This window comes from Capricornis sumatraensis, chromosome 1, assembly GCF_032405125.1.
Source record: "Capricornis sumatraensis isolate serow.1 chromosome 1, serow.2, whole genome shotgun sequence".
Taxonomy (NCBI): domain Eukaryota; kingdom Metazoa; phylum Chordata; class Mammalia; order Artiodactyla; family Bovidae; genus Capricornis; species Capricornis sumatraensis.
This window is the reverse complement of record NC_091069.1, coordinates 86,717,724-86,744,232: the sequence shown is the minus strand read 5'-3', so window position 1 is coordinate 86,744,232 and position 26,509 is coordinate 86,717,724. Positions and strand designations below refer to the sequence as shown.

Sequence of the window (26,509 nt, the reverse complement as noted above, 5' to 3'; positions counted from 1 at the left end):
GGCACTATATTACTGGGAGCTGAAGACCATATTAATTGCTTTCAATTACACTTTTTAGAAATTGCTATAAATCTTGACAGAACTATTTTCTATTACTATGATTTTTCTGTTAAGCTTAAACTTGGCTCATTTTAAAAATTATAAAATTACACAATGATTTCAGAATGATAGTTGGTTGCTGCTGTGTGCTCAGCCACTCCTGACTCTTTGGGACCCCATGGACTGTGGCCCACCAGGCTCCTCTGTCCATGTAATTTTCCAGGCAAGAATACTGGAGCGGGTTGCCATTTCCTCACTCCAGGGGATCTTCCCCACCCAGGGATGGCACCCACCTCTCCTTCTTCTCCTGCCTTGGAAGGCGGATTCTTTCCCACTGCGCCACCTGGGAAGGCAGCTGGTTACTACAAAGCTTAAAGTAACCCTCAAGTTCTTCCAAGATGCCGCCTTAATTATGTTCTGGCCCAGGTGGCTATGAGGTAAATAGTCTGCCTGCCAAGGCAGGAGATGCAGGAAACACAGGTGCAATCCCTGGGTAAGGATGATCCTCTGAGTGAGGAAATGGCAACCCACTCCAACATTCTGGCCTAGAAGATTCCACAGACAGAGGAGCCTGGCGGGCTACAGTCCATGGGGTCACAAAGAGATGGACACAACGGAGCAACTAAGCACGTTCCAACAGCAATTCACAGAACCAAACTAGTACACCCAATTTCTCAAATCTATCTTTTCCAGGATGCATCCCAGGCCCTTTGTCCAGGCTCCTCACGTGGTCTGCTCTCTATTCGTCTCAATCCTTCATAGACTTGGAAGTCTCACTAGAACGTCACTTCTAAGCTTGCCAGGGTTCCTCGGTATGTGATCTCACCCCTCCAGACTGACTGTTTTCTGTGCTCAGCTATTGTCTTACAGCACAATTATCATCTCTTTAAAGTGTCTGTTAGAACATGTACAAAATGTATTATTTAAGAGAAGTAAAATAATTATGCGGTAAACACTAGTGGACTCAACATGCAGTGTAAGAAAAAAAAATTAACTGTTAACTCTGAAATCTTTCCTCGTCAGAGAAAATCACTATCAGAATCTAATAATCATTCTCACTCCCTTCCTTCCCTGTTTTGTTTACCACATTCGTTTGGATACCTAAACACACTCGTTTCACACCTATTCCACTTAGCCTGTTCTTTTAACTTTATGTTAATGGAATCATTCCGTGTATAGTCTCTGCAGTCTGCTTTGTTTCCTTAACACATGTTCCTGAGAGATTTGTCATGTTAGTGGGTTCAGCTGAAATCCCTTCATTTTCACGCTACACATACAGTATTCTAGTGTGTGAATATAACAGCTTGTGCATCCTTTCTTCTGGTGGACATTAGCACTGTCTCCTATTCTTCTGGCTATTATGAACAGGGTTTCTATGAACATTCTTGTCGGTGTGTATGTAGCAATGGAACCGATAGCTTCTCAGGAAAGGATGTACACATTTAAGTTTGCTAGATGATACCAAATTGCTTTCAGAAGCGATTATAAGCGATTACTTATCTTTTTTGCTTATTTTTTCATGGATCACCATATTCTCCTACTAGATTGTTAGCTATTTAAGACAGAGATAGATCTGATACTATTTTTGTCTAGAAACATTAAGCATTTAATAAATATTCATTAATTAATTGATTCACTGATTGGTATTAAAAAGAAAATTTGAGGGATTCTTTTGGTATTTTCGTAATAAGAAGATGATCCATGGGAAAGTCAAACGTAAGAATGTTTCTGAAGTAAGAAAAAATGTAAACCTTTCTTCAAATGTGGCAAAAAAAAAAATTAAGAGAAAAAATGAAAATAGAAGATAAATACCATCAATATTCCCAAGCAGAATTTAGAAAGTTACAGGAAAATGGAATTATCAGAAGCAGGATACTTTTTTAAGTATCTAACATGTGTTTCGTTTCTTTTTTTCTGTAACATTATTCCACTCCCTCAAAGTCTTCAATATCTCAGATGTGGTAGGTCGTTTCTTGGGGTCCACTGAGAGTAATTTCTTTAGAAGATCTTTCTGTAATGACAGTAAGAGTCAGTTCTAGGAACGAAAACATTGCAATAAACAAAATTCAATTATTTTCAAATGCTTACTTCTTTGTCGTCAAATACATCTAATTTGCCTCTCCTTAGATCTTCAAATAACTAGAAATTAAACATATATATGTTTATTAGGAAATGATTCACTTTGGAGAAAAACAAACTTAGAAAGTACTAAAGGCTGGGGATACCAGAATTCTAGGATATTTCTAGATTTTTAGAAAAATCTCTTCGGCCAAGAAGCAAGCGGGAATCCTCTTCCCCCACCACCCCCTTTAAGAACCATCCTGATCATTACAGCATGTTGAAGTTTTAAGAGCATCGTATGAATTATCTCCCTGCATCCTTTTTGGAGCCCTCTGCAAGGTATTTTCACTATCCCTGCCTTACAGGGGAGAAGGCTGTCAACTCCAGACAAGTCCCTCTTACTGACCTTCAGATGAGGATATCCAGCTGCCTGCAGTGGCCACCCCACTGTCTTCATAAGAAATCCATATTCTTGCTTTAATTTCATCCCAGTGTATCTTTCCAGTACCACTGACCATCAACCACTTCTTGACTTATATACTCCTATATAAATGACACTGCCAACTATTCCCAAATATATTCTTCCCAATCCTTTTCCATGCTAGGATCACCTTCTCTCTAAATTGGAGTACTGGAAGCCAACCAATCCTTCAGAGCCCAATTTAAACACCTCCATGAAGCCTAAATCCCTGCAGCTGGCGAAGCCCCCCTCCTAGCTATTTCCATTAGACTTCATGCCTTCTCCTAAAACATTCATAGCATTCTCTTATGTTACCTTTCCTTATAACATATAAGCTCCTTGAGAACAAGCCTTCCTCATTTTCATAACCCTTGGAGAGCTCAGCACAGAGTCTTATGCAAAGCAAGCCATCGATACAATTTTACAGACAGAGATGCACACACCTTCCAAAGAAGACCAAAGGTTTGGTCTTCAAGAAAAAGTATTGGTTGCCCAAACTTGAAAGAGATAAAAATTCGTATTTAATTTGCAGTCAACACTAACATGCTCCAGTCCACCCTCATGTGAGGTCAATAACTGCACCAGTACTTTGAATATGACGGTCAATCATTTTTGTTGCTTAATTCTTTCTGTAACATTGTATTTACCTTCCCTGTTTCATAAGAAGTGGGACATATATGAAGAAGTTCTGCAAGAATCAGCCCCAAAGCATAGATGTCCACTTCATTTCCATAGTCTTTCACAGAATCAAGCTGAAAAAAAAAATTATATTTGTGACTCACCTGATATAAATATTCATGCCTTCTAAAGCCAAAAAATTATCTAACCAAAATGTCTTATAACACACAACAAGGTACATTTATTAGCAAGATATGTAGGCCCTGACTTCCCAGGTTCAAATCTCTGTCACTAAATAGCTGAATCACCTGTATACACTAGCCATCAATGTGGGAATAATCTAAACCCTAAAATGGAGATAGCAATAGTCTGAACCTCAGAGTTTGACTGTGGAGTTTAATGAGACCATTAGGTGAAGCGCCCAGTAAATCACTTGCATGCAAATGTTTATCACAGATTCATTCATAATATTCCACAAGTGGAAGCAACCCAAGTGTCCATTAACAGGAGAATGGATGAACAAATTGTGGTATATTCATATAATGGAATAGTAGTCAGCCACAAAAAGGAATAATCTGCTATTATTTAACAGCAACAACTAGAGGTTCTTCAACAGACATTACTTTGAGTGGAATAATCAAACATAGAAGAGTACATACAATGTGATCCCATTCATATGAAGCTCAAGATCAGGGGAAAGTAATCTATGGTGATAGAAATCAGAGAACTGGTTTCCTCTGGGCAGTGAAGAGGAATGACTGACTGGAAATGGGTCTAAAGGTGAGGAAACTGTTGTAGCTTCTCAGAGGCTTGTAGGCTTCATGAACCTATGCCTTTGTCAGAACTAAAAAAAATATAGAGAGACATTTAAGATCTGTGAATTTTATGGTGTATAAATCTTTACTCAATAAAATGTGACCACACTGGATGCAGGAGAGAGCAGGAGGTGAAAGGAAGCTGTTTCGGCCCTACTGACTTCTACTTACACACCTTGAAAACACCCTACGTTTTTATGAAACGCACCTGTCATTCTAGTCAACAATCTCACTTCAAAGACTCTATCATTGATCCTCATCGAAATATTTGTTTTTAGACTCAAAGGTAAGGAAGAAGACACATAACCTGTCTCCAAATGTAAAAGGCTGAAAACGGCCTAGATCAATTCCCAACAGTCAGGAAACAGTTTAAATGACTGCAGTATATCTGCATTTTGGCACACAATGCCATTGTTAAAACCAACGTGTCAGATCTATTCGTACAGATATGGGAAGGTTATGATACACTGTTGAGTAAAAAAAAATTAAGGCACAAAATCACTTTTAGTAGCCTTATAAAATGTATTTATTATTTTTATGTAAAAAAGTCTCCATAAATATATGTATCTATATACTTTTTTATAACTCAAAGAAAATGACCTAAAAGGATAAACTACCAACTCTGGTGAGAAGAGTAGGAATAAAAAGGAAGAGTAATAGCAATTTTTCCATTTTCATTCTATTTGTTTATGTATTGTTTTAATTTTATGAGTACTGTTATTTTTATAATTAAAAAAATGAAAGAGGCAAAAAGTATCTGACAGAAAGAAAGGGGCCCTCACCTGTTCTGGGCTCATGTACCGTAAAGTTCCCTTTTTACTTGTCCGCATTTCATCATTTTTCAGGTATGTGACAAGTCCAAAGTCTCCAATCTTGATGTGGTTCGCAGCTACTAAAAATATGTTACTTGGCTGCCGAAAAAATATGTTGTAAGTACTAATTTGACAGACTTTTATCACACATCCAATTCATACTTCATAACAGCTATTTCTAAATTTACTTGTAAGGCATTTACCCTCTCCTAGGTAGCCCAAAACAGGAAACTTATTAATATCAGTCTTTAAAATGCTAGCTGAGGAAGTCAGGACATTTTAGCCGACAGCAGAGAAAGCTTGGGGCATAGCTGCCTCCAGATAGCTGAAGTCAAAGATGGATTCACTCCTGCCTGGTCCCTGTGGGGTAGATCCAGGACTAGAGGATGGAAACGACCTCAAGACTTGCTTTTAATATATCCTAATATGACGTGGGTTTGGGTGAACTCCAGGAGTTGATGATGGACAAGGAGGCCTGGCATGCTGCAATTCATGGGGTCACAAAGAGTCTGACACGACTGAGCGACTGAACTGAAGATAGCAATCATGTGGTCCAACAAATGGGAGTTAGAGTTCCCCATCCTACAAGGTATTCAAGACAGGGCTGGACACCCACTTGGTGGAAACACTGCAAACACAAGTCCAGCATTTGAAAGGGATTGAAGCAGACACCCTCAAGATCCTCTGCAATTCTGAGATTCTCAGAATGAGGCCATTCCCAGTAATGCTGCAGAATACCACGTGCAGAATTTTCCCTGGAAGCTTCCTTTATATTCATTTCTCTAGGCTTCTGACTTCTGAACAAACACAGCCCCTCTGTCTTTGAAGGCTACCAAGTTAACTGCAAGCTGATTATTTTTCCACATAATTCTTTAAGCACAATGAAAAAAAAAAAAAAGGAAGAAAAGAATGACAATTCCACAACTTTGTAGAAGGTATTGACTAATATTCTAAAGACCATGAAACCAGGAAGGTTGTTGATGAGGACTCTGCGCTTCCACTGCAGGGGGCCCAGGTTTGATCCCTGGTCATGGAACGAAGATCCCACAAGGTGTGGCAGAAAAGGGGTACAAACTTTATCCAGGAGGCACAAGAATAAGTTGACCGAGGAGCCTGGGGCAATTGAGAAATTGAACCTCCTCAGCCTATAAGCCCTCTCTCCAGAAACCTCTGTCTCTCACCAGCATCTTTGGTCTAGTTCTTAAGGTAAATGCTGGTTGACTTTATAGAACAGGGGCTTTATTGAGTAAAGACCATTATCTGGCAAAGCCACCAGTAGCAGGTATTCTGCAAAGCATCACAAAATAACATGCGCACTTTTGTTTACATCTTCTCTTAGATGTGAAAAAGGAGTAACTGTATCAGTGAAGTTAGCAAGTTAAAAAAGATGAAAGAAGCCTCTGTAGTATTAAAGTCTAACTTTTGAGCACCTGAAGACATAGAGCAAACACTCTCTACAGACCCAAGAAAAGATGACTCCCTGACAAGAGGCACAAGCAGTGCAGATACAGGAGGGAACTGGTGGACCACGTGGTGGGAGGAGGGAGCGCTACGCACTTTCATTAACTCATCCTGATGAGGGCTTGGGAGGAAATACTCAAACCTCTGAGTAGAGGAGATGACTGTGTAAGTAGATAATTTATTTGCAAATGATTGTATAAAGAGATAATTATGCTTAATTTCTTATTCAACTCTATATGATTCATTTCAAAGTGAAGGTACAGCCATTCCAAATGTATTCTTTTGAACAGAGTCCTTATATCCTTCCAACTTCAAAGAATACCTTCAGATACTGTTATTAGCAAAATGAGATATTGGAACCAGAGGCACCCCAATATGAAGGCATCAGACATCCAGCCCCTGAGAAGACCAAGGATGCAATACCTCTTAAGGGCCATCTTTTCCTACCAAGGCCAACAAACAACTATGTACATGGCTGCTTATTTTTCTCAAGGAACATTTTTCTTTGTGTCTCCTTCCTGGCTGTTTTAGACATGTGGGATAAGCCCAAGGTCCATATAGACAAGGTGCTTCTGTCTGATCCAGAATGACCAGGAAAAGCTCATAAAGAAATTAAGACCAAAGGGGACAGGTAGAAGAGTGTCTCATGTGAGCACATGAGCAAAGTTTTGGTGATAGGATTCAGCATGGGAGGTTTTCGATGACTGTACCCAAATCACAGGGAACAGAGCAGAGTGCCGAGGGAAGACTGAAAAGCTCTTCTGTCTGATTTTGAGGAGGAAGTGGGAAAACTGCTCATCTAGACCATGAAAGAAACTAGGAAGCCAGAAGAAAGTGAAAATACAAAAGTATACTGCATGTTCCAAGGTTTGCATTGCTGCAGTTTTCCAATCATGGGGCAGAGAGGTCTCACCAAGTGCCAAGCAAATTCTAGACTCTGGACTTAGTGGCTGTGACTGCTGTCAAGAGTAATGACTTAAAAGGTTAAGAGATTCGTGTACCCAAAGCCAGAGTCAACAGAGTCTCTTCTGCCTCTCAGACAAGCCTGGGAAGCAAGAGAGGCAGAGACAGAACACTCAACTGGATGTTCCAGCCATGAGAATTATGTGCACAGAAATGTCCAGCATACTAACGCTGTTAGTGTTTACAACCGGGGTGAAGGTATCAGCCAGGAAGACAAACAGGACCAGAAGTGAATGGGCAATGAGCTGCTTCTTGCAGAGCACAGCATCTCAGTAAGTTTACAGCCCTGGCAACCTCCTGATTGATTCTACAGATTGGTACCTGGGGCAAGTGCTATATCCACTCTAACATTACAGGATCAGAGATGTTATTTCCTCATGACTGTCGATCAATTCTAAAATTAAAGAAGACAGACTTTCACATTAATAAACTCTATTGATCAATTCCCAATACAGCACATTTTCCACTCACCTTAAGGTCTCTGTGAATTAACTGTTCTGAATGTATATAATGCACTCCTATTGTTATTTGTTGAAAGAATTCCAAAGCCAAACGTTTGTCTGGATCCTTGCCTCTTCTTTCGTCAATCCATTCTGCCAATGTACCTTTATCACAATATTCCATTTGGATGAAAAGGCACTTAGTCTTTGATCTGCGATAAAATTCACTGTAGAAGTAGCAATAAAAATAAATTTATTAAAAAATACACTTAAAAGTTAGATTTTAAAAATGACACCTTCTTAAAAATGCCAAACATGTCTCAAAACAGAAATCTAAATATAACAAATGTGAGTCAATACATAATAAACCACTCTATTTAGGTCATAAGTTCCCAAATATCAAAGCATTGTTTAGCTAAGTTGTAAAGTAGCAGCCTTCCCGTTCTTTAACGCTGAAGGTCCTTGACTATCTTTGCTAATAGATAGGAAGAAAAGCAAAAATATGACGGAATTGCAGAAAACCAAACTTCATTATTATATATTGTAATTTTGAAACATTCTAATTCACCATTGCTCTACTGAGCATCTATTTCGCAAAAGACACGGAACAGGCACCTACAGATAAGAAAATGAGTTAGACACTAGCCTTGCTCTCATGAGGATTATAGTTTGATGGGAGAGAGAGAGAAAGGAAAAACAAGCAGAAAACAATAGTACAGCAGGCCCCAACCCCTGGGATCTAATGCCTGATGATCTGAAGTGGAGGTTATATAATAATAACAGAAATAAAGAGCACAAAAAATGTAATATGCTTGAATCATCCCCAAACCATCCCCTCTCCCTGGCCCATGGAAAAATTGTCTTCCATGAAACCAGTCCCTGGCAGGGTTAGGGGCTGCTGCAGTAGTGCATGGACAGGAGCTCTAAGAGAAACGCCAAAAGTTGTTATGAGGCATAGCAATGAGGCAGGGCTTCCCGGGTGGCGCTAGTGACAAAGCATCTGCCTGCCAATGCAGGAGACTCAAGAGACGTGAGTTTGATCCCTGGGTTGGGAAAATCCTGTGGAGTAGGAAATGGCCACCTACTCCAGTTTGCTTGTCTGGAAAATCCCACAAACAGAGGAGCCTGGTGGGCTACAGTCCATGGGGTCACAAAGAGTTGGATATGACTGACCGACTAAGCACACAGCACACAGCAAGGAGGACCGATTTTGCTAATCATGGTAGTTGTTCTTTTCTGAACTAAGTTGGCTTTAATATTAATTTAAATTCTTTGAGCATATGTTGGCTAGAAAATAAAAAAAGGTAGCCAGGAATTTTCTAAAAGCTGAAGAAGTCCATATGCGGATGGTACTTCTGAAATTAATGATACAGTTCTAAATTACATGGTGTGGAGACAGGGCTGGAGCCAGGAGATGGTGAATGAACAGGCTCACCACAGCCTCAGGTTTGCACTGAAAGAACTGTCTCCAAGGAACACTGGGTGACTTTCAAAGGGAGGCTCTTTATAACCCTTCAGTCCTTTTGCAGTGGCTTGCCAGAGACAAACATGAGTAATGCCGGGGGGTACCCCCACCACCGCTCAGGGTCTTGGAATTATTTAGACTGCCCATCACCTCACCATGAGTGGTGTGATCACACACAGAAGGGATCCCATGACTGCACCCTGCCAACCAGCTGAGCGGAGCAGAAGGGCATTAGCAGTGGGGGGAGGGTGGCCTCCAGTTGCACTGTCTACACGTGCAAACCTTCTTCACAAGACTGCATTTACCACCTGGACTGGAGTCAGGGCACGTGAGAAAGTCTGTACTTTAAACTTCAGAGTCAAGAAACCTAAGCCTGAGATTTCAAAAACCACAGAAAGTGTTAGTCACTCAGTTGTATGACTCTTTGCAACCCCCATGGACTGTAGTCCATGAGGTTCCTCTGTCAGTGAAATTCTCCAAGCAAGAATTTACTGGAGTGGGTTGCCATTTGCTTCTTTAGGGGATCTTCCCAACCCAGGGATCAAACCCAGGTCCCCCACACTGCAGGCAGATTCTCTGCCGTCTGAGTCACCAGGGAAGCCACAGAGGACAGTTTAAAAAAAAAAAAAAAAACATTTTTTAAAGCAAATCTGCAACAAGGAAAAGATTATTCATTGTCTCCTCATTTGCAGAATGGAGGCATAACAGTGTCTCAGAGTTTCTGGTTATGATTATTAAATGTAACAATTAGTGGCCTTATCCACTGACCCACACACAGTAAACAAGTTTCGCTCCTCCTATTAAGACTATGAGAGTTTCTTTTTAGTTACCTTGAAGAATTTAAGCTTTCCTCAGGATCATAATCAACTCCATCCCAGCAACTGTGGTAGTGAACAATATTTGGATGATTAAGTTTTGCCAAAACTTTCACTTCACGCTCTACCTTCCTAGTTAAAAGAAACAGGGAACATAAAGGCGTCAGTATCCATCCCTGATAATAACAAAACACCTTGAGCAATAGGAGACAATCACCAATATTCCCTTATTAAACAGCTACCATGGTTCCCACACTGAGGTTTAGAATGGAAGCCAGCACCTCTCAAAAGGAAAGAGTGAACACAGAAAAAAATCAGCTGTTTTCACTCTCAACATAAGAAAAAAAAACAGTGATTAAAATTATTTCAAACCTCAGACAATCTAGAAGTGATGGGTAGTACTCTTGTGAGCTATCAGTGATGCAAAATTTTTTTGGATCTAAAATAAAAATCACCCACTATGTTTTATGTAGAGTTGTGTTAAAATCACTTTGGATTTCAAAAGCAAACCACATTTGGGCAGCAAGGGTAGGTAATCCAAGCAGCATGAAGAACCTAATTCAAAATTTTCAGTGCGTGAAAAAAAATACACACAGAGGGTGATCTATGCAGAGAAATTGAAATTTCACTGCACAATGTGGGAGCTTTGCAGGGATGCGTAGGTAAGAGTTATGACAATCCTATGCTAGTCAAGGCTATGGTTTTTCCTGTGGTCATGTATGGATGTGAGAGTTGGACTGTGAAGAAGGCTGAGCGCCGAAGAATTGATGCTTTTGAACTGTGGTGTTGGAGAAGACTCTTGAGAGTCCCTTGGACTGCAAGGAGATCTAACCAGTCCATTCTGAAGGAGATCAACCCTAGGATTTCTTTGGAAGGAATGATGCTAAAGCTGAAACTCCAATACTCTTGCCACCTCATGCGAAGAGTTGACTCATTGGAAAAGACTCTGATGCTGGGAGGGATTGGGGGCAGGAGGAGAAGGGACGACCGAGGATGAGATGGCTGGATGGCATCACTGACTCGATGGACGTGAGTTTGAGTGAACTCCAGGCGTTAGTGATGGACAGGGAGGCCTGGCGTGCTGCGATTCATGGGGTTGCAAAGAGTCGGACACAACTGAGCGACTGAACTGAACTGAATCTATGAAGCCACAAGAAATGTTCAAGGTATTGCACCCTTATCATCATTAAGGATTACCGTTAAAAAAGATGTTATGGGATAGAAGGAACAGCAGTATTCCTGGTAAGCAAAACAATGAAGAAGGAAAAAGCCTTGTTTTGATGCCAAGTAGTATGAAGGTATTTCAACCGCAAGGGTTTGTCCATGGGACAAACAATAGGTTGGTTTGACTGGATGAAGAGCATCTAAGACGCCACACCTGCTTCTTCTTTTATGTCATTTTCCTTCACTTATATCCCTTTTCCATCTCCTTCTCTGATCCTTGAGGGATCTGTCTGGCCATATTACAAATAATAACAGCTGCCAGAAAATAACAGGCAGGATCAGTGAACATGGGATTTCAGAGCTCCTTCCTCTGTGTCTTCCTTCCTAAAGTTCTGTTATCCAATAATTGGGGTGGGGGTGGGGAGGGGCACAAATAATACATAAAATAAACATGGGAAGCATTGGGTAATGGTGGGAACACAGTAGATTGGAATTCCAGAGGATGAGTTCTAAATCTCCACCTTGTTACCACAGGAGATAGGGCCCAAGGATGGTCATCATTAATTTCTTCTCTCCCCATGCTCACATCCACTCCTCAGATTAAGCAGTAAGAGTCTATTTGCCCTCTCCCTCGAGCTGACCATAGTGATTTTGTTTAATCAATATGATGTGGAACTTCCAAGACTGCTCCCTCCTGGGATGAGTTGCTCTGGGACAATCCTTCTTAGAACCCAACAGCTAAGCTGTGAAACGCCCAAGCCACATAAAGGGGCCAGGTTAACAGCTCCAGCTGCACTTGTAGCCACAGCCAGCATCACTGCCAGCCATGTGAGAGCCATCTCCGCTGTCCAGCCAAGCCAAGCTTTCAGATGACCCCTGGCTGCAAATGCATGAATGACCCAGGTGAGCATCGTCAACTCACAGGACCACAAGAGATAATAACAATTTGGTGTTTAAGCCACTGCATTTTGGAGTGGTGTATTATGCAATAATAGACAACCAGCACAATTTATCAACTAGCTTTTACCTTTGGCAAATCAGTTCACATCTTTCAATCTCACTCTTCTCCTCTGTAAGATAAGGAGATGAGACTAGAAAAACTCAAAGGTCACCTTGAGCTAAAAGATTTTATAACTGTAGTTCTCATCAACATAGCCTCAAGGATAATCAATGGTATATCCATTTTTTTAATTAAAGTAACCACAGGGAAGGGAGGTCATTTCAGAGTAAGCCAAATATCATTCTCCTCATGAATGATATTTCCAAGGAGGACCAGAAAAAAAAAATACTAATGAAGAAGAGAGATATGTAAAAAAGAATAGTGTACGTTCACATTAAAAAAAATAAAATATTACTACTTACTCATTATTATATTTAACACATTTAATAACGTAAGTCTTCTTATCAATTCTGTGTTTGGCTTTGAAAACTTGGCCAAATCCACCTGAGCCAATTGGTGTTATTTCTGTGAAATCCTTGACCAACCTTGAGAGATAAATGCTGCTGTTATTTTGAGGTTCAATGTCCTCTGTCCCTCCCCTCTGACCCTTCTGCTTTCCCTTAAAGGCGCTATGAAATGGATTGTATAATAAACAGGACTCTCCCCTTCTGAGTAAGAAGGATCCATTTCACAGAAACTCTTGAATCACAAAGGATAATTCTTCCCTCTTTCCATCCCAACACAACAGATCACTCCTGGGAGTCAGTCACCGCCTGGCTGCACAAAAGAATGGTAAAAAATCTTTTATTCCAAGTATAAAACTTTAGAAAAGAGTGCCACACTGTGTTCCCTGCTACCACCAAGCTGTTATACGAGAAATGAGCCTGCTTATGTTTGCAACTCTCTGGGTTTCCCCTCTTTCTCCTGCCCCACATTCCATCACTAAGATCTGCCAACTTCTGCGGGTGTGTGCCCACTTTCCCTCATTGGCCCAAGCTTCCAATAAGACTCCCATCGAACCCTCTTCACAAGACACACCACCTCCTCTCCTTCCTCTGCTCCAATCCACGATCCTCACAGCAATCAGTGTGATAAATACTAAGTCTGATCAAGACTATTGGCCAAACGCTTCCCAAGCCTGCCCCTGCATTCAGCAAAACCCAGAAAACCCTGACATAGGCTACCAGGGGCCACCTGTTTGCCCTTGTCCCCTCTCCAGCTCGTCTGGTGACCCCCACTCCTTGGTCACTGCCCTCCCAGCACATGGCTTTCTCGCAGGTCCTCGGATGCTCACATTACCTTTCCCACCTTCGCCTTCCCACGTGCTCCTCTTTCGCAGAGTACCAGGGGCTCCCCACCGCCCTGTGCCAACTTATCCCTCAGGCCTCCCCACAGATGTGACCCAGAGAAAGCCCTGCCTCATCCCTCTCCCTAAATTCAAGGGTCCTGCTGTCGTGTCTAACCACATCCTGGCTTTTCCTTCAGACATCTGGTCAGTGTGTAATTATCATCCCCACAAAAACTCTAGGAGGACAGGGGCTGTTTCTACTGTTCCTGCTATAAATACAATGCCCAGCACAGTGCCAGATATATATCAGGTACTTATCAAATATTTGGTGATTCTTTATTATTTCTTAAGCTTGTATTCGATGTTCCTCTGTTGCAAACAGGCCTCCTTTTTAAAAGATACTTTATTTAAGCCCAAACATGCGATCGATCATCAAAAGAACACTTTTCAAAGTGAAATCTGCTATGAAGCTGGAAAATGGAAAACAGATTCAAATGGATCTATTCTGATTCCTGCAGGAGTACTTCTGTTGAAAAAATATTACTGGTTTACAGAAATATTGGCTTTCAATATTAAAACCTCCCAGAGATGTCAGAGAAACCCACATGAGTGTCACACAGATGCCACATTCCATTTGAACTCATCTAAACTGTACTCCTCCACGAGGCAATGATCCTTTGTGGGCCTGACTGAGCTAAAACAAACTGTTCAGGGAGAGATATACCTTAACCTGCCTGATGTTCAACTGTCCCTTAAGAAACTTTTGTACATGTATCCTTAAACAAATTTCTTTTTCATGGTTTTCCCTCTTACCTGCAATCCACGCTATAAGTGTTTTCTTTGGTCCTCACAGGAGAGGCAAATGTAGGCGCCAAACTTCTAAAAGTTAAGAGAAGCACATAAATTCAAAACTAAAATCAAGTATAACTTATTAAGAGTGGATTTTATGCTATGCACTAGGCTTTTCATATTATGAGTCAACTATTAGAACAGCAGGGTAGCAAGTGCTAACCTTTGTCTTTAGAAACAATGGGGTTCTCTGTGCTCTAACAATTTTTCACTCTTGCTGTGTTTTTCAGCCTTAACACATTGACTGCCAGCATGCCGCTAGCCTCTTTTTCTCCCTTTAGACTCAAAACCTTAGGAAATCTGTCTCGTTGAATTCTCATCCTGGTTGTGTTTCCTTTGTCATTTATTCCTTGCTGGTGGTAAGCCTCCTACAATTGGAAGCCCAGATGCCACCTAAAACTAAACAAATACAAATTGTTATCTTCCCTCCAGGCTTCCCAGGTGGCGCAGTGGTAAAAAGAATCCACTTACCCATGCAGGAGACACAAGGCATGAGGGTTCGATCCCTGGGTCAAGAAGATCCCCTGGAGAAGGGCATGGAAACCCACTCCAGTATTCTTGCCTGGGAAATCCCATGGACAGAGGAGGCTGGTGGGCTACAGTCCATGGGACTGTAGAGTTAGACCACAACAATCTGCCCTCTAAGTCTCCGACTCCCTCAACACCGTCAGTGCCATGACACTCGTCTGCATCTCATTCACAAGGAACAACCTTCGTTTCCTTTCTCCTTAGCATCTTCTTCGCCCAGCTCTTTGACTCTATTCCCGCAAGTCACGTCTCCTCTTCTTTTACAGTCTGTCTCACAAATTCTCCTCCTCCCTAACACGGGATCAGTCTGATGGCCTGATCATCTCACACACAGACCTCGCCTCTCTGCATCTGAACACCAGTGTCTGGCGTCATCTTTCTGCAAGTGTTACCTACTGTTCAGAATGTACTGGTGCCTCACAGGAGCTCCTGCTGCCATCTTACTCCCACTGCTGACTGTATTCACATCCTTGCTTTTCTCTTCCATTCAAGAAGCCAAGTCTCCCTAATTTACAGAACATCTGATTGTTTATTTCTTCCCTGAGTTATGATAACATCTCTACCCTACCTGTTTGTCTGCAAAATAATACACTTCTCTCTCTTTTTTTTTTTTTTGGTTGTGCCATGTGGCTTATGGGATCTTAATTCCCCCAACCAGAAATTGTACCTGGCCCTCAGCAGTGAAAGTGCCAAGCCTAGCCATTTGGTCACCAGGGAATTCACATAATACATTTCTCTTAAGAATACCTCTACAAGCCCACTTCTTCTGCAGACTTGTCCAAAGCAATGCCCTTCACCAACTACTCAACTAATAGCCCCACAGGCCTTTATGTCTACAATGTATTGTGTGCATATGTTCAAAGACTTCTCTATGTATTTAAAATTATTTGTTCATAGATTTTAAGATTTCTGTGAGCCTTAATCATGCTTTGAATTCCTGAAACTCCACTTAAATAAGGGCATACAATACAAATACTGAAGACTTGTTAAATAAGATGAATAATCTAGATCTAAAATAAAGCTTCATTTCTAAATAAGTCCAATGCATGATGATACTCACCTCTTCACTTTCCTGGAATTATTTCTGGAACCGTCCTATAACAAAAGAAAATGGAAAATAGTTTCAGATGATTAAGTCAAGTATCCTGCTTTTCTTGGCCATCCTTTCTCCTGTACTTCTAGATGGTTCTCTGACCACATTTCTTTCTCCTTATGATTAACAACCTCATCAATTTATATGCTCTCAGTAAACCCTGCTTTCAGTGTACTTGTCTACATCAATGTTCTCATCAATTATAGCAAAGACAGATATGATAAGAAGGTCAAAAAACACAAATTGTTGGGGCCCTGAGATTCAGTGGTTAAGATTCTGCACTTCTATTCCAAAACAGGGGGTACGGATTTGATCTCTGGTCAGGAAACTAAGACCCCATATGCTGTGCAGCACAACAGGGGAAAAAGAAAAAACACAGAACTGCTGGGCATGTTCTACAGAAGCACTGATTCTCCGGGTATAGAATATGGCTTCCCAGAAGATCCTCTGGCCAGCAGATCTCAGCAAGAAACTACGCATTGTAATTACTCACAGTGCTAGGAAAGAAAACAGATGGGGCCCCGGGATCTAGTTTAAAACATTTTTAGGACAAATCAATAATTTAACTTTAACATTTAGCCAAAAAAGAGGAGTCTTTGACATATCTCTCAAAAATTAATATAGCTCTTCTTCAAGTATATTCACTTTTATTCTGGTAGGGGTCATGGTGTTTTTTTGTTTTTTTGGTTTTTTTTTTAACAATTTTAGTATGTTGACACAGAGTGCAAACATCAGACTGAGATTTCTTGAGTTCCTATCTCCCGCCAGCCTCAGTTTTGCAAAGTGACTGCATTATGATTAACTCAGACATTCTGTAAATGGAAAATATTTTCTCCAATCTCTTCTATTACAAACAATTTTGCAACGAACATGCTTATACATGTATCTCTGTGCACACATACATGTGTTTCTCTAAAAGACATATCTAGGAGTAGAACTGGCAATACAGCTGGCACACCCTGAACTCTGCTACATGCTGCCAAGTTGCTCTCCAAGACAGTCAATGCCGATTTATACATCAGCCAGCAACATATACTATTGCTGTAACAGCACCTAATAGGTACAACAGGAACAGAGCTGTGTCAACACTTAGAAGAGCCAGACTCAAATTTTGCCAATCAGATGGTTTAAAATGGTATCTAGCTATTGTTTTCATTTGCATTTTCCTGATTATTATGAAGTGAAGCATCTTTTCATATGTCTGTTGCCCCTTTGGGTATCTCTTTTCTAAACTGTCTGTTCAGTTCTTTTGTACATTTTTTCTTTTTTACTGAGTTGCTTATCTTTTTCTTATTGATTTGTTTGTAGTTTTAAAAAAATATTTATTTAATTCACTATGCCAGGTCTTCATTGCAGTATGTAGGATCTCGTTCCCTGACCAGGGATGGAACCCAGGCCCTTTGCATTGAGAGCATGGAGTCTTAGCTACCGCACCACCAGGGATGTCTTTCTAGTTGTTTATAAATATAATACTTCGGTAGCACTAATCATCACCACAGAAACTATCTGATTTTTAAGTTCAGTTTTTAAGTTTAGCTCTGATTTATTAAAACAGGAGCAGAAGTCTATGACTGAACCTTCTAAATACCATCCAATTGATAGAAGAAAAGAAGCCAGATTATAGGAATACATGAAAAATACAAAGGTGAGTAGGGAGAGAAAGATGGGAGTGAAGAGCAGTAAAATTTTGCATGTGAGGAATGGGAGTTAATAAAGAAAGGAGAGAGAAAAGGCTGCAAAATATTTTGATTTAATAAGAGACCATAAAAAAATTGAAAAATTATGACAGGTACTGGAGGTCACTTTTAAATGGGGAAATACAAAGGAAAATAAGATTAACTAGGAAAGTTAGAGACTAATACTATACCCCTGGAGACACGGAAGAGCTGTTTAATGTGACACCGTTATTATCACTTCTTTCTGATGCAGTTGTTGAGAAGCCATTTTCAGATGGTGATTCAGAACTACTAAAAGAAAAGAGGACAGCTATTAGTTTATGAATTCTGCCTATTTTTTGTTGATCAGTAATTGCTTTTTCTAAATTCTCCTTCGACATTAAACATTTTCACAAATATCTGCTCTTTCAGGCTGCAATCTGAATTTGTCTGTCGCACTTGTTTGTCCATACTTACGATGTACTCACTGCTGGAGAGCTTCTTTCAACATCCCCACACGCGGTATTGAAACAATTAGAGGACTGGTCAGCTCTCTGAAAGATTTAAAAGTACAACTAAATGACTTCTTAGAGTGGCTTAGTCTCTGTGAACCAACTCCCACATTTATTTCCCCACATTGACTACATTCACAGCCATAAAGAATTACAGGATTAATACATTTTTATGGATGTTTGATCTGAATTTAAAAAACATTGAGCTGTCATGAGAACCGTGATCCTTCTGAAGCGTCATGGCCACAGGGCTCAATGGTGGGACACATAATGAAGGAATGCTTTTGCTATGTGACTGGCTGTCTTGGCATCACCTAAATATCATTTAACTTCAAATCAACTTCAGAGAGAATTTTAAAATATAGAAATCAAACCCCAAGGCAGTACATACCATTGTTTCTGATTCTATCTTTTCATAAGCCAGTTTGGCAGCCAACTGTTTTGCCTCCTGTTTAGTGGAACCCACACCACTACCATATTCTTCTTGTCCAATTTTGCATATATAATAAAATCTAGGGGAAATGATAGAGTATTAAACCAAATACCGAAAGACAGTAAATGTAACTCATGTGTTTTCAGAAAAAAAAACATATTAACAAAGGGCTAAATATAACACCAATTTAATAGATAGATTAATAGTTCATATCTTACTTAATTTAAAATTTCAATGAGGGCTTCCCTGCTGGCGTTGTGGTAAAGAATTCGCCTGCCAATGCAGGAGAAACACGGGTTCAATCCCTAATCTGGGAAGATCCTACATGCTGTGGAGCTACTAAGCCCATGTGCCACAACTACTGAGTCTGTTCTCTAGAGTCCTGCAGCCGCAGCTCCTGAGCCCATCTGCCGCAGCTACTGAAGCCCACACATCCTGGAGTCCGTACTCTGCAACTGGAGAAGCCACCGCAATGAGCATGACAACTAGAATGTAGCCTCTGCTTGCTGCAACTAGAGAAAGCCCACGAAGTAATGAAGACCCAGCACAGCCAAAAATAACTAAATAAATAAAAACTATATTTAAAAAGGCAAGATTTAATATATATATTTTTTTTTCAATAAGATGGCTAATCAGTTTACCAGAATAACCAGGATTGGCTAATAGCCCAGCTTCCATTCTCTAGGGAACTTCTAACTCTTTGCTGCTTCATTGAAAGATGTGGCATTAAGGTACCAAGTGGTGACTTTTTAAAATTCCCCAAAAGTCAAAAGACATGGAGGCAGAGAAAGAAGAAAGAGACCTAATGAATTTTTCAGAGATGTTCAAATGGCATGATAAAACCCGTAGAGGCTTCTACAGGAGAATAATAAGGTGACAGTGTTTGGGAGGAAATGGGCTAAGTGTATCTAACTTCAGCTCTAACTTTAGCATTTTCTGCATGCCTCCCCCCTCCACACTCATGTACACAAAAACCTAAGCAAATTCTCACAATGCAAAAGTCCCATGCTGAAGTCACTTAATTTTCATGAGCTATAAGGATGCTTGTAGTTAGGCAAGGAGCCTTGGACAATTATAGAAGAACTATATTTAAGGTGGCAAAGCAACACACGTGGCAATTTATATCACGGGGTTACCACGTAGTGCTACAGAACTTTGGCAGTATTATTCATCGTGGATGGAAACAGACTCTACCAGTGAGTCTTCCCCACTGGCCTCTGAAGGGAAATTAGGGAGCTGGGCTGAAGGACTCGATTATTTCTGTGGCTCCAGTTTTTCTTCAGCACTCCCTAAACAGTCTTCTTTTCCTTAACAATCAAATGTTAAAGCACTAGGTCAAAGGAACCAAACAGGTGAGCTAAAGGAAAACAAAACAGCTCTTAATTTATGGAGACTGACTCACAGAATTCACTTTTGACTCTTTCAGTGCAGTGAATCCTATCACATTTTTGTCTTCCTGGTTCTGGCCTAAAAGCCATTGGGGTGAACTGTAAAATTCATAGACCAGTATCCTAAAGTGGGTGTTGGGACTATACGCCTTTTAGAATTTTTGTCCTTCTCTCTCATTTAACTGGTTGGTTGTAGCTGAGAAACAGTCTTCTTCACACTCATTTCCTTTCTGCTTTTCCCAGTTCAGATTCATTCTTCATCCTCATCTCCAGAGTCTTTGCTCACTGGTGAGATGTTCTCATTATCTCTGACTGACCTTCTCATCCATCCCCCTCATCGTATCCCTCACCATCTAGGGTGAAAACGCAGTCCTTATTTGTTTATTTTTGGCTGCATTGGGTTTGTTTTTTTTTTTTGCTTCGTGGGCTTCTCATTTTGGTGGCTTCTCTTGCTGCGGAGCGCAGGCTCTGGACTGCAGGCTCAGTGGTTTCGGTGCTGGGACTGAGTTGCTTCATGGCATGTGGGATCTTCCTGGACCGGGGATCAAATCCACCTCTCCTGCATTCCTGGCGGGCGGATTCTTAACTGCTGGACTACCAGGGAAGTGCTTTTTTTTCTTCCTTTTGGCCGCACAGCATACAAGATCTTAGCTCCCCAATCAGGATTCGAACCCATGGCCTCTGCATTAGAAGCTTAGAGTCTTAACCACTGGACCAGGGTTTCCTAAACCTATGGTCCACCAGGAGCTTCCCTAAATCCATTCCTTCTAATACACAGTACTTGTCTAGAGAATGACATTATTCAATAAAATCTGAAAGGCAAATATCTCTATTTTGACAAGGGTGGAAAGAGACTCATTCCACACATGTGGCAGGGCTCTTCTCACACAGCCACTGCAACCTCAGATATGGGAAGGTCTTCACCACCTGACCTCTCTTAGGTTTCCTGGAGAATGAACCATCCAGGGAGATCTCAGAAATAAAGGATTTCCCAGATTTGATCAATTGTGGGATATGGGTCCCCAGACTTCAGCAATGAAGCGTTTTAATATTTTCATTACAAAGATGTCAAACTGCAATAAGGTCATAAAAAACCTCCTCTGCATAATGTACCAAAAAGGACAGATATTTTTGGAAAGTTAGACATGAAAATAAGGTTGCTCTATTGCTTAGATATAGTGAAACAGAAGGAAAAACAACATCTCACCCTTCGCGCCCATCACCCTTTGATTTACATTCTTCATAAGTTACACATAGGTTTTTCTTCTGGGAAATCGTATTAAGACGGCCTATGTAATTCTCAATGGGTGGTCCTTCTGGAATATTTGTTCTCAGCTGAGATGAAAAAGTAACTGACTAAAAGAAAAAATACCCATAAGGATAAATTTTAACAAGAAAGGACATTACCTATTTTCCTTTTACAGTTTCAAAAGAGAAAACAAAATAGTCAATTTTCTTGTTTATCTAGGTAAAACTATAAGACTTTCTCATCTGTTCTATCTTTTGTAATCTCAAAGGACAAGATAACACATACTGAAGTAAAGTTATATCATAGATCACAACTTCATGGGAAACATGAATATAATAGCATTACTCCTTCCACTATTATCTGCCCCTTTTAAAATTCCCAATCTGTCAAAATCTTGTCCAAACTTTTTCTACTTTGTTAACTTTGTCAAAGAATTTTGGGTTTTATTGACCTTCTTTATTATATCTTTGGTTATTTTCACATCAATTTCTTCCCTTTTGTTATCACTGTCTTTCTTCTGGTTTTTCATGGGTAAAGGTACTCTACTGTTCTTTTTCTGACTTCATGACTTGGTTTTCTGGCTCATTAACAATTTAAAAGTTTATGGGTTTTCCTGATTTATTTTGCTCAATTTTGATTAAAAGGGTGACATCTTCAAGTAAAATTTTAAAAATATATGTATTTTTTTGGCTGCACTGTATGGTACTTGGGATCTTAGTTCCCAGACCAGGGATCAAACCTGTGCCCCCTAAGGTGGAAGCCTAGAGTCTTAACCACTGGACCACCAGGAAGATCCCACTGAGTAAGATTTTTTCATGAAAGTATCTTGAATACTGAAATCCTGAAAAATTTTGAAAATTTGAGAATGATTCATTTTTGTCTCACATGTAAAATGACTTCCTGCCTCATTTTACAGATGCTGCTCCAGTGTCGTCTGGTTTTTAAGGGTAGCATGGGCAGCATGATTTTTTTTCATTTTTATATTTTGTATAAGTTGTTCTGCCTGGATACTTGCAGGATTCTTTCTTCATCCCTGGAGCTCAGTCCTTTCACAAAGGCCAGTGTTGTTCTTGGTGGTTCCATATTTTTCAGTATCTTCTGAGCCGCTGAGTGGTTTCAATCTGCAGGTAGCTCTTTCTTTATTTCATAAATACTTTCTACTGTTCTTTTCAGAGACAGCTTTTTCTGTACTAGCTACTTACTCTGTCTGCATCTTCAGCAATACCAGCTATACAGATGTTACTTTTGCACCACCTGCCCTCCATATATTAATATGCCATTTTCCTCATGGTTCCTTCTCTCTCTGTCCTTTTCCACTGCACTCCCTCCAGCAGGTGCAGGGGCTCCTTCCAGATCCTGTTAGCTCATTTCTCACTGTTTCCTTAGAGTATGTTACTGCTGTTGGCACTCTAAATAGGTAGTGCCCATCTTGCCCATCTTTTTGAGATGGACCTCTCATTCAGGGTTCTATAGAAATGAGCCCAGGAAAAAGACTGAACTAAACTTCGAAAGCAAAAGAACTTGTGAATGGTTTTATTCTGCATGTGAGTATTTTCTCATAGGACAGGGAAAAATGCCATAGATATTTGTGAGTTCCCTTTCACAATGGAAAAAAAAGGTAATTACTCACCTTACGGTCTTTATTAATTATTTCCAAAGCTAATTTGGCTGCAGCGTTTTTGGCTTCCTTCTTTGATTTACCTTCAGCCTTTGGATATTCTTTCTCATCTACTATAACTTGATATGTAAACCTGATTACAATGAAAAATTCAAAGAACATCATAAATTCATGCATTATTTAACTAGCATTCTCATCATAACTGCCTTCTATGACTACCTTTGAAAATTTTAACCTGTGTTCCACATAGAATAATCATAAGGAATCTGATTTAGGCCATTCAGGTATGACCTAAATCAAAGCCCTTACGATTATACAGTGGAAGTGACAAATAGATTCAAGGGGTTAGATCTGATAGACAGAGTGCCTCAAGAACTATGGACGGAGGTTCATAACACTGAACAGGATGCGGTGATCAATACCATCCCCAAGAAAAAGAAATGCAAAAAGGCAAAATGGTTGCCTGAGGAGGCCTTACAAACAGCTGAGAAAAGAAGAGAAACAAAAGGCAAAGGAGAAAAGGAACAATACACCCATGTGAATGCAGAGTTCCAAAGATTAGCAGGGAGAAAGAAGAAAGCCTTCCTAAGTGATCAATGGAAAGAAATAGAGAAAAACAATAGAATGGGAAAGACTAGAGATCTCTTCAAGAAAATTAGAGACACCAAGGGAACATTTCATGCAAAGGTGGGCACAATAAAGGACAGAAACAGTATGGACCTAACAGAAGCAGAAGCTATTAAGAAGAGGTGGCAAGAATACACAGAAGAACTCTACAAAAAAGATCTTCATGACCCAGATAACCATGATGGTGTGATCACTCACCTAGAGCCAGACATCTTGGAGTGTGAAGTCAAGTGGGACTTAGGAAGCATCACTATGAACAAAGGTAGTGGAGGTGATGGAATTCCAGTTGAGCTATTTCAAATCCTAAAAGATGATGCTAAAAGATGATGCTGTGAAAGTGCTACACTCAATATGCCAGCAAATTTGGAAACTCAGCAGTGGCCACAGGACTGGAAAAGGTCAGTTATCACTCCAATCCCAAAGAAAGGCAATGCCAAAGAATGTTCAAATTACCGCACAATTGCACTCATGTTACCTGCTAGCAAAGTAATGCTCAAAATTCTCCAAGCGAGGCTTCAACAGTACATAAACCAAGAACTTCCAGATGTTCAAGCTGGATTAAGAAAAGGCAGAGGAACCAAGATCAAATTGCCAACATCCATTGATCATCGAAAAAGCAAGAGAACTCCAGAAAAACATCTACTTCTGTTTCATTGACTAAACTAAAGCCTTTGACTGTGTGCATCACAAAAAAATGTGGAAAATTCTTAAAGAGATGGGAATACCAACCACCTTACCTGCCTCCTGAGAAATCCATATGCAGGTCATGAACCAACAGTTAGAAGCAGACATGAAACAATGAACTGGTTCCAAATTGGGAAAGGAGTAGGTCAAGGTTGTATATTGTCACCCTGCTTATTTAACTTATACGCAGAGTACATCATGCGAAATGCCAGGCTGGATGAAGCGCAAGCTGGAATCAAGACTGCCAAGAGAAATATGAATAACCTAAAATACACAGATGACACCACCCTTTGGTAGAAAGTGAAGAAAGAGCCTATTGATGAAGGTGAAAGAGGAGAGTGAAAAAGTTGGCTTAAAATTCAACATTCTAATGGCAAATAGATGGGGAAACAATGGAAATAATGACAAACTTTATTTCCTTGGGCTCCCAAATCACTGCACATGGTGACTGCAGCCATGAAATTAAAAGACGCTTGCTCCTTGGAAGAAAATCTATGACCAAACTAGACAGTATATTAAAAAGCACAGATATTACTTTCCCAATAAAGGTTCATGTAGTCAAAACAATGGTTTTTTCAATAGTTATATACGGATGTGAGAGTTGGACCGTAAAGAAGGCTGAGCACTAAAGAATTGATGCTTTTGAACTGTGATGTTGGGAAAGAGTCTTGAGAGTCCCTTGGACTGCAAGATCAAACCAGTCAATCCTAAGGGAAATCAGTCCTGAATATTCATTGGAGGGACTGATGCTGAAGCTGAAGCTCCAATACTTTGGCCACCTGATACAAAGAGCTGACTCATTAGCAAAGACCCTGAGGCTGGGAAAGATTGAAGGCAGAAGAAGGGGACGACACAGAATGAGATGGTTGGATGGTATTACCAACTCGATGGACATGAGTTTGAGCAAACTCTGGGAGATAGTGAAGGACAGGGAAGCCTGGCGTGCTGCAGTCCACGGGGTTGCAAAGAGTCGGGCATGAGTGAGTGACTGAACAACAACCACCACACAGAATCCAAGCAGTCACCCCAAAGAGCTAAACAGCGCACCACTGTGAAGCATGGAAAGGTTTACACACCGTTTTTTCTCTGGAGTCCTCTGAAGTTATCACTTTACATCGAAAAGACTCACCATCTTCTCTGGCAGCTTTGCTCTCATGCTAAAGAACTGACTTCAAAATTGTGCCAAAGTTGCTATTCTCCCAGTTTTAATTTTATATGGATATACCTTTTCTTACAGCAACTTACCTATAATTATGTGGAAGTCCTGTCTTAGCCAGTTCACAATACCTAACTTCTACACAGTTCTTTTGTTGGTATTTATTAAGTTCTTCTATGTAGAAACATGGTGAACGACCAGTGGCCATTTTTTTTTCCTCTAGTAACCTACAAAAAAAGAGATTTTTGAAAGAAGTGATATACTCAGAAAATATTTAATTTCCCCAATTCAGTTTAAGAGATAAAACAGGGTAAGATGACTCTCCTTTATATGACTCATCTCAGCCCCGCAAAAATCCAGAGAAAACTTTCTTACAAGATCTTTCTTTCCCTCTCGTGGACTACAAAATCAAGTTAATTTCTCCAAGATTTTCTACTTTCAAAACTCAACTGGCCAAAAAAGGATGGAGGTCCTTCTCCTTAACTTTTCTTTCTGCTTCCCCTGAGTGTCAAGTGCAAGTCTGTCCATCTGCTTAAAAAGATAAAAGCCTGAAGGAGGAGAATTAGAATTATTTTTGTTGAGAATAGAAAGGTTGACTGTATATATAAAGTTTATGAAATCATGAAGGATTTAGTTGTACGGACAAAGATTCTCCTATGAAACCCCACAAAACTTCCACTTGAAATTTTCAGAAGTCAGCTTTAGGACAATTTACTTGGCAGACAAATTAGGCCCTAGTTTATGGTTCTCACTGGACGAAGACAGTAACAATGATTCAAATTACAAATAAAATCTAAAGAATATAGAATCTAAATATAAGAGCCAAAGCTATAAAACTTTAAAAGTAAATATAAGGGTGAATCTTCACAGTCTTAGATTTGGCAGTGGAATCTTACCTATGACAGCAAAAGCACAGCAACAAAAGAAAACATAAAAAAACTGGACCTCATCAAAATTAAAAATATTTGCATATCAAAGGACACTATGAGGAAAATGAAAAGACAGTCTTCAGAAAGGGATTTTTATAAATAATATATCTGATAAAGATCTGGTATCCAGAATATACGAAGAACTTTTACAACTCAACAATAAAAAGAGTTAAGAAATTAAAAAATAGGCAAAGGATTGAATAGATATTTCTCCCAAGAAGACATACAAATGGCCAACAAGCACACGAAAAGATGTTCAATATCATTACTTATTAGACAAATACAAATCAAAACCACAACTAGATTCTACTTCACACCCACTAGGCTGGTAATAATAATAATAGAGAAAATAAATGTATTGGTGAGAATATAGAGAAACTGGAAACCTCATATATCACTGATGGAATGTAAAGTAATGCAGGCTCTATGATATTTGATGGTTCCTCA

The 26,509-nt window shown here is 40.0% G+C and overlaps 1 protein-coding gene across 2 annotated transcripts in view; it reads right to left on the bottom strand.

Annotated features, from left to right (window-relative positions):
- Nucleotides 1–1,692: 1,692 nt before the first annotated feature.
- Nucleotides 1,693–26,509, bottom strand: part of EIF2AK2 (eukaryotic translation initiation factor 2 alpha kinase 2) — a 30,892-nt gene continuing 6,075 nt past the window's right edge. Inside the window, exons 2-16 of one of the 2 annotated variants that reach the window (XM_068972974.1) lie at nucleotides 25,223–25,360; nucleotides 22,679–22,799; nucleotides 21,007–21,155; nucleotides 18,370–18,490; nucleotides 17,944–18,020; nucleotides 17,679–17,778; nucleotides 15,779–15,813; nucleotides 14,155–14,220; nucleotides 12,476–12,598; nucleotides 9,965–10,081; nucleotides 7,701–7,896; nucleotides 4,776–4,904; nucleotides 3,208–3,312; nucleotides 2,128–2,178; nucleotides 1,693–2,050 (exon numbers count right to left, since the gene is read on the bottom strand). In XM_068972974.1, coding sequence (XP_068829075.1) covers nucleotides 1,928–2,050; nucleotides 2,128–2,178; nucleotides 3,208–3,312; nucleotides 4,776–4,904; nucleotides 7,701–7,896; nucleotides 9,965–10,081; nucleotides 12,476–12,598; nucleotides 14,155–14,220; nucleotides 15,779–15,813; nucleotides 17,679–17,778; nucleotides 17,944–18,020; nucleotides 18,370–18,490; nucleotides 21,007–21,155; nucleotides 22,679–22,799; nucleotides 25,223–25,341 — 1,632 coding nt within the window. In that variant the 5' untranslated portion in view covers nucleotides 25,342–25,360 and the 3' untranslated portion in view covers nucleotides 1,693–1,927. The remainder of the gene's footprint in view (nucleotides 2,051–2,127; nucleotides 2,179–3,207; nucleotides 3,313–4,775; nucleotides 4,905–7,700; nucleotides 7,897–9,964; nucleotides 10,082–12,475; nucleotides 12,599–14,154; nucleotides 14,221–15,778; nucleotides 15,814–17,678; nucleotides 17,779–17,943; nucleotides 18,021–18,369; nucleotides 18,491–21,006; nucleotides 21,156–22,678; nucleotides 22,800–25,222; nucleotides 25,361–26,509) is intronic. The other variant, XM_068972983.1, reaches the window with a different exon arrangement.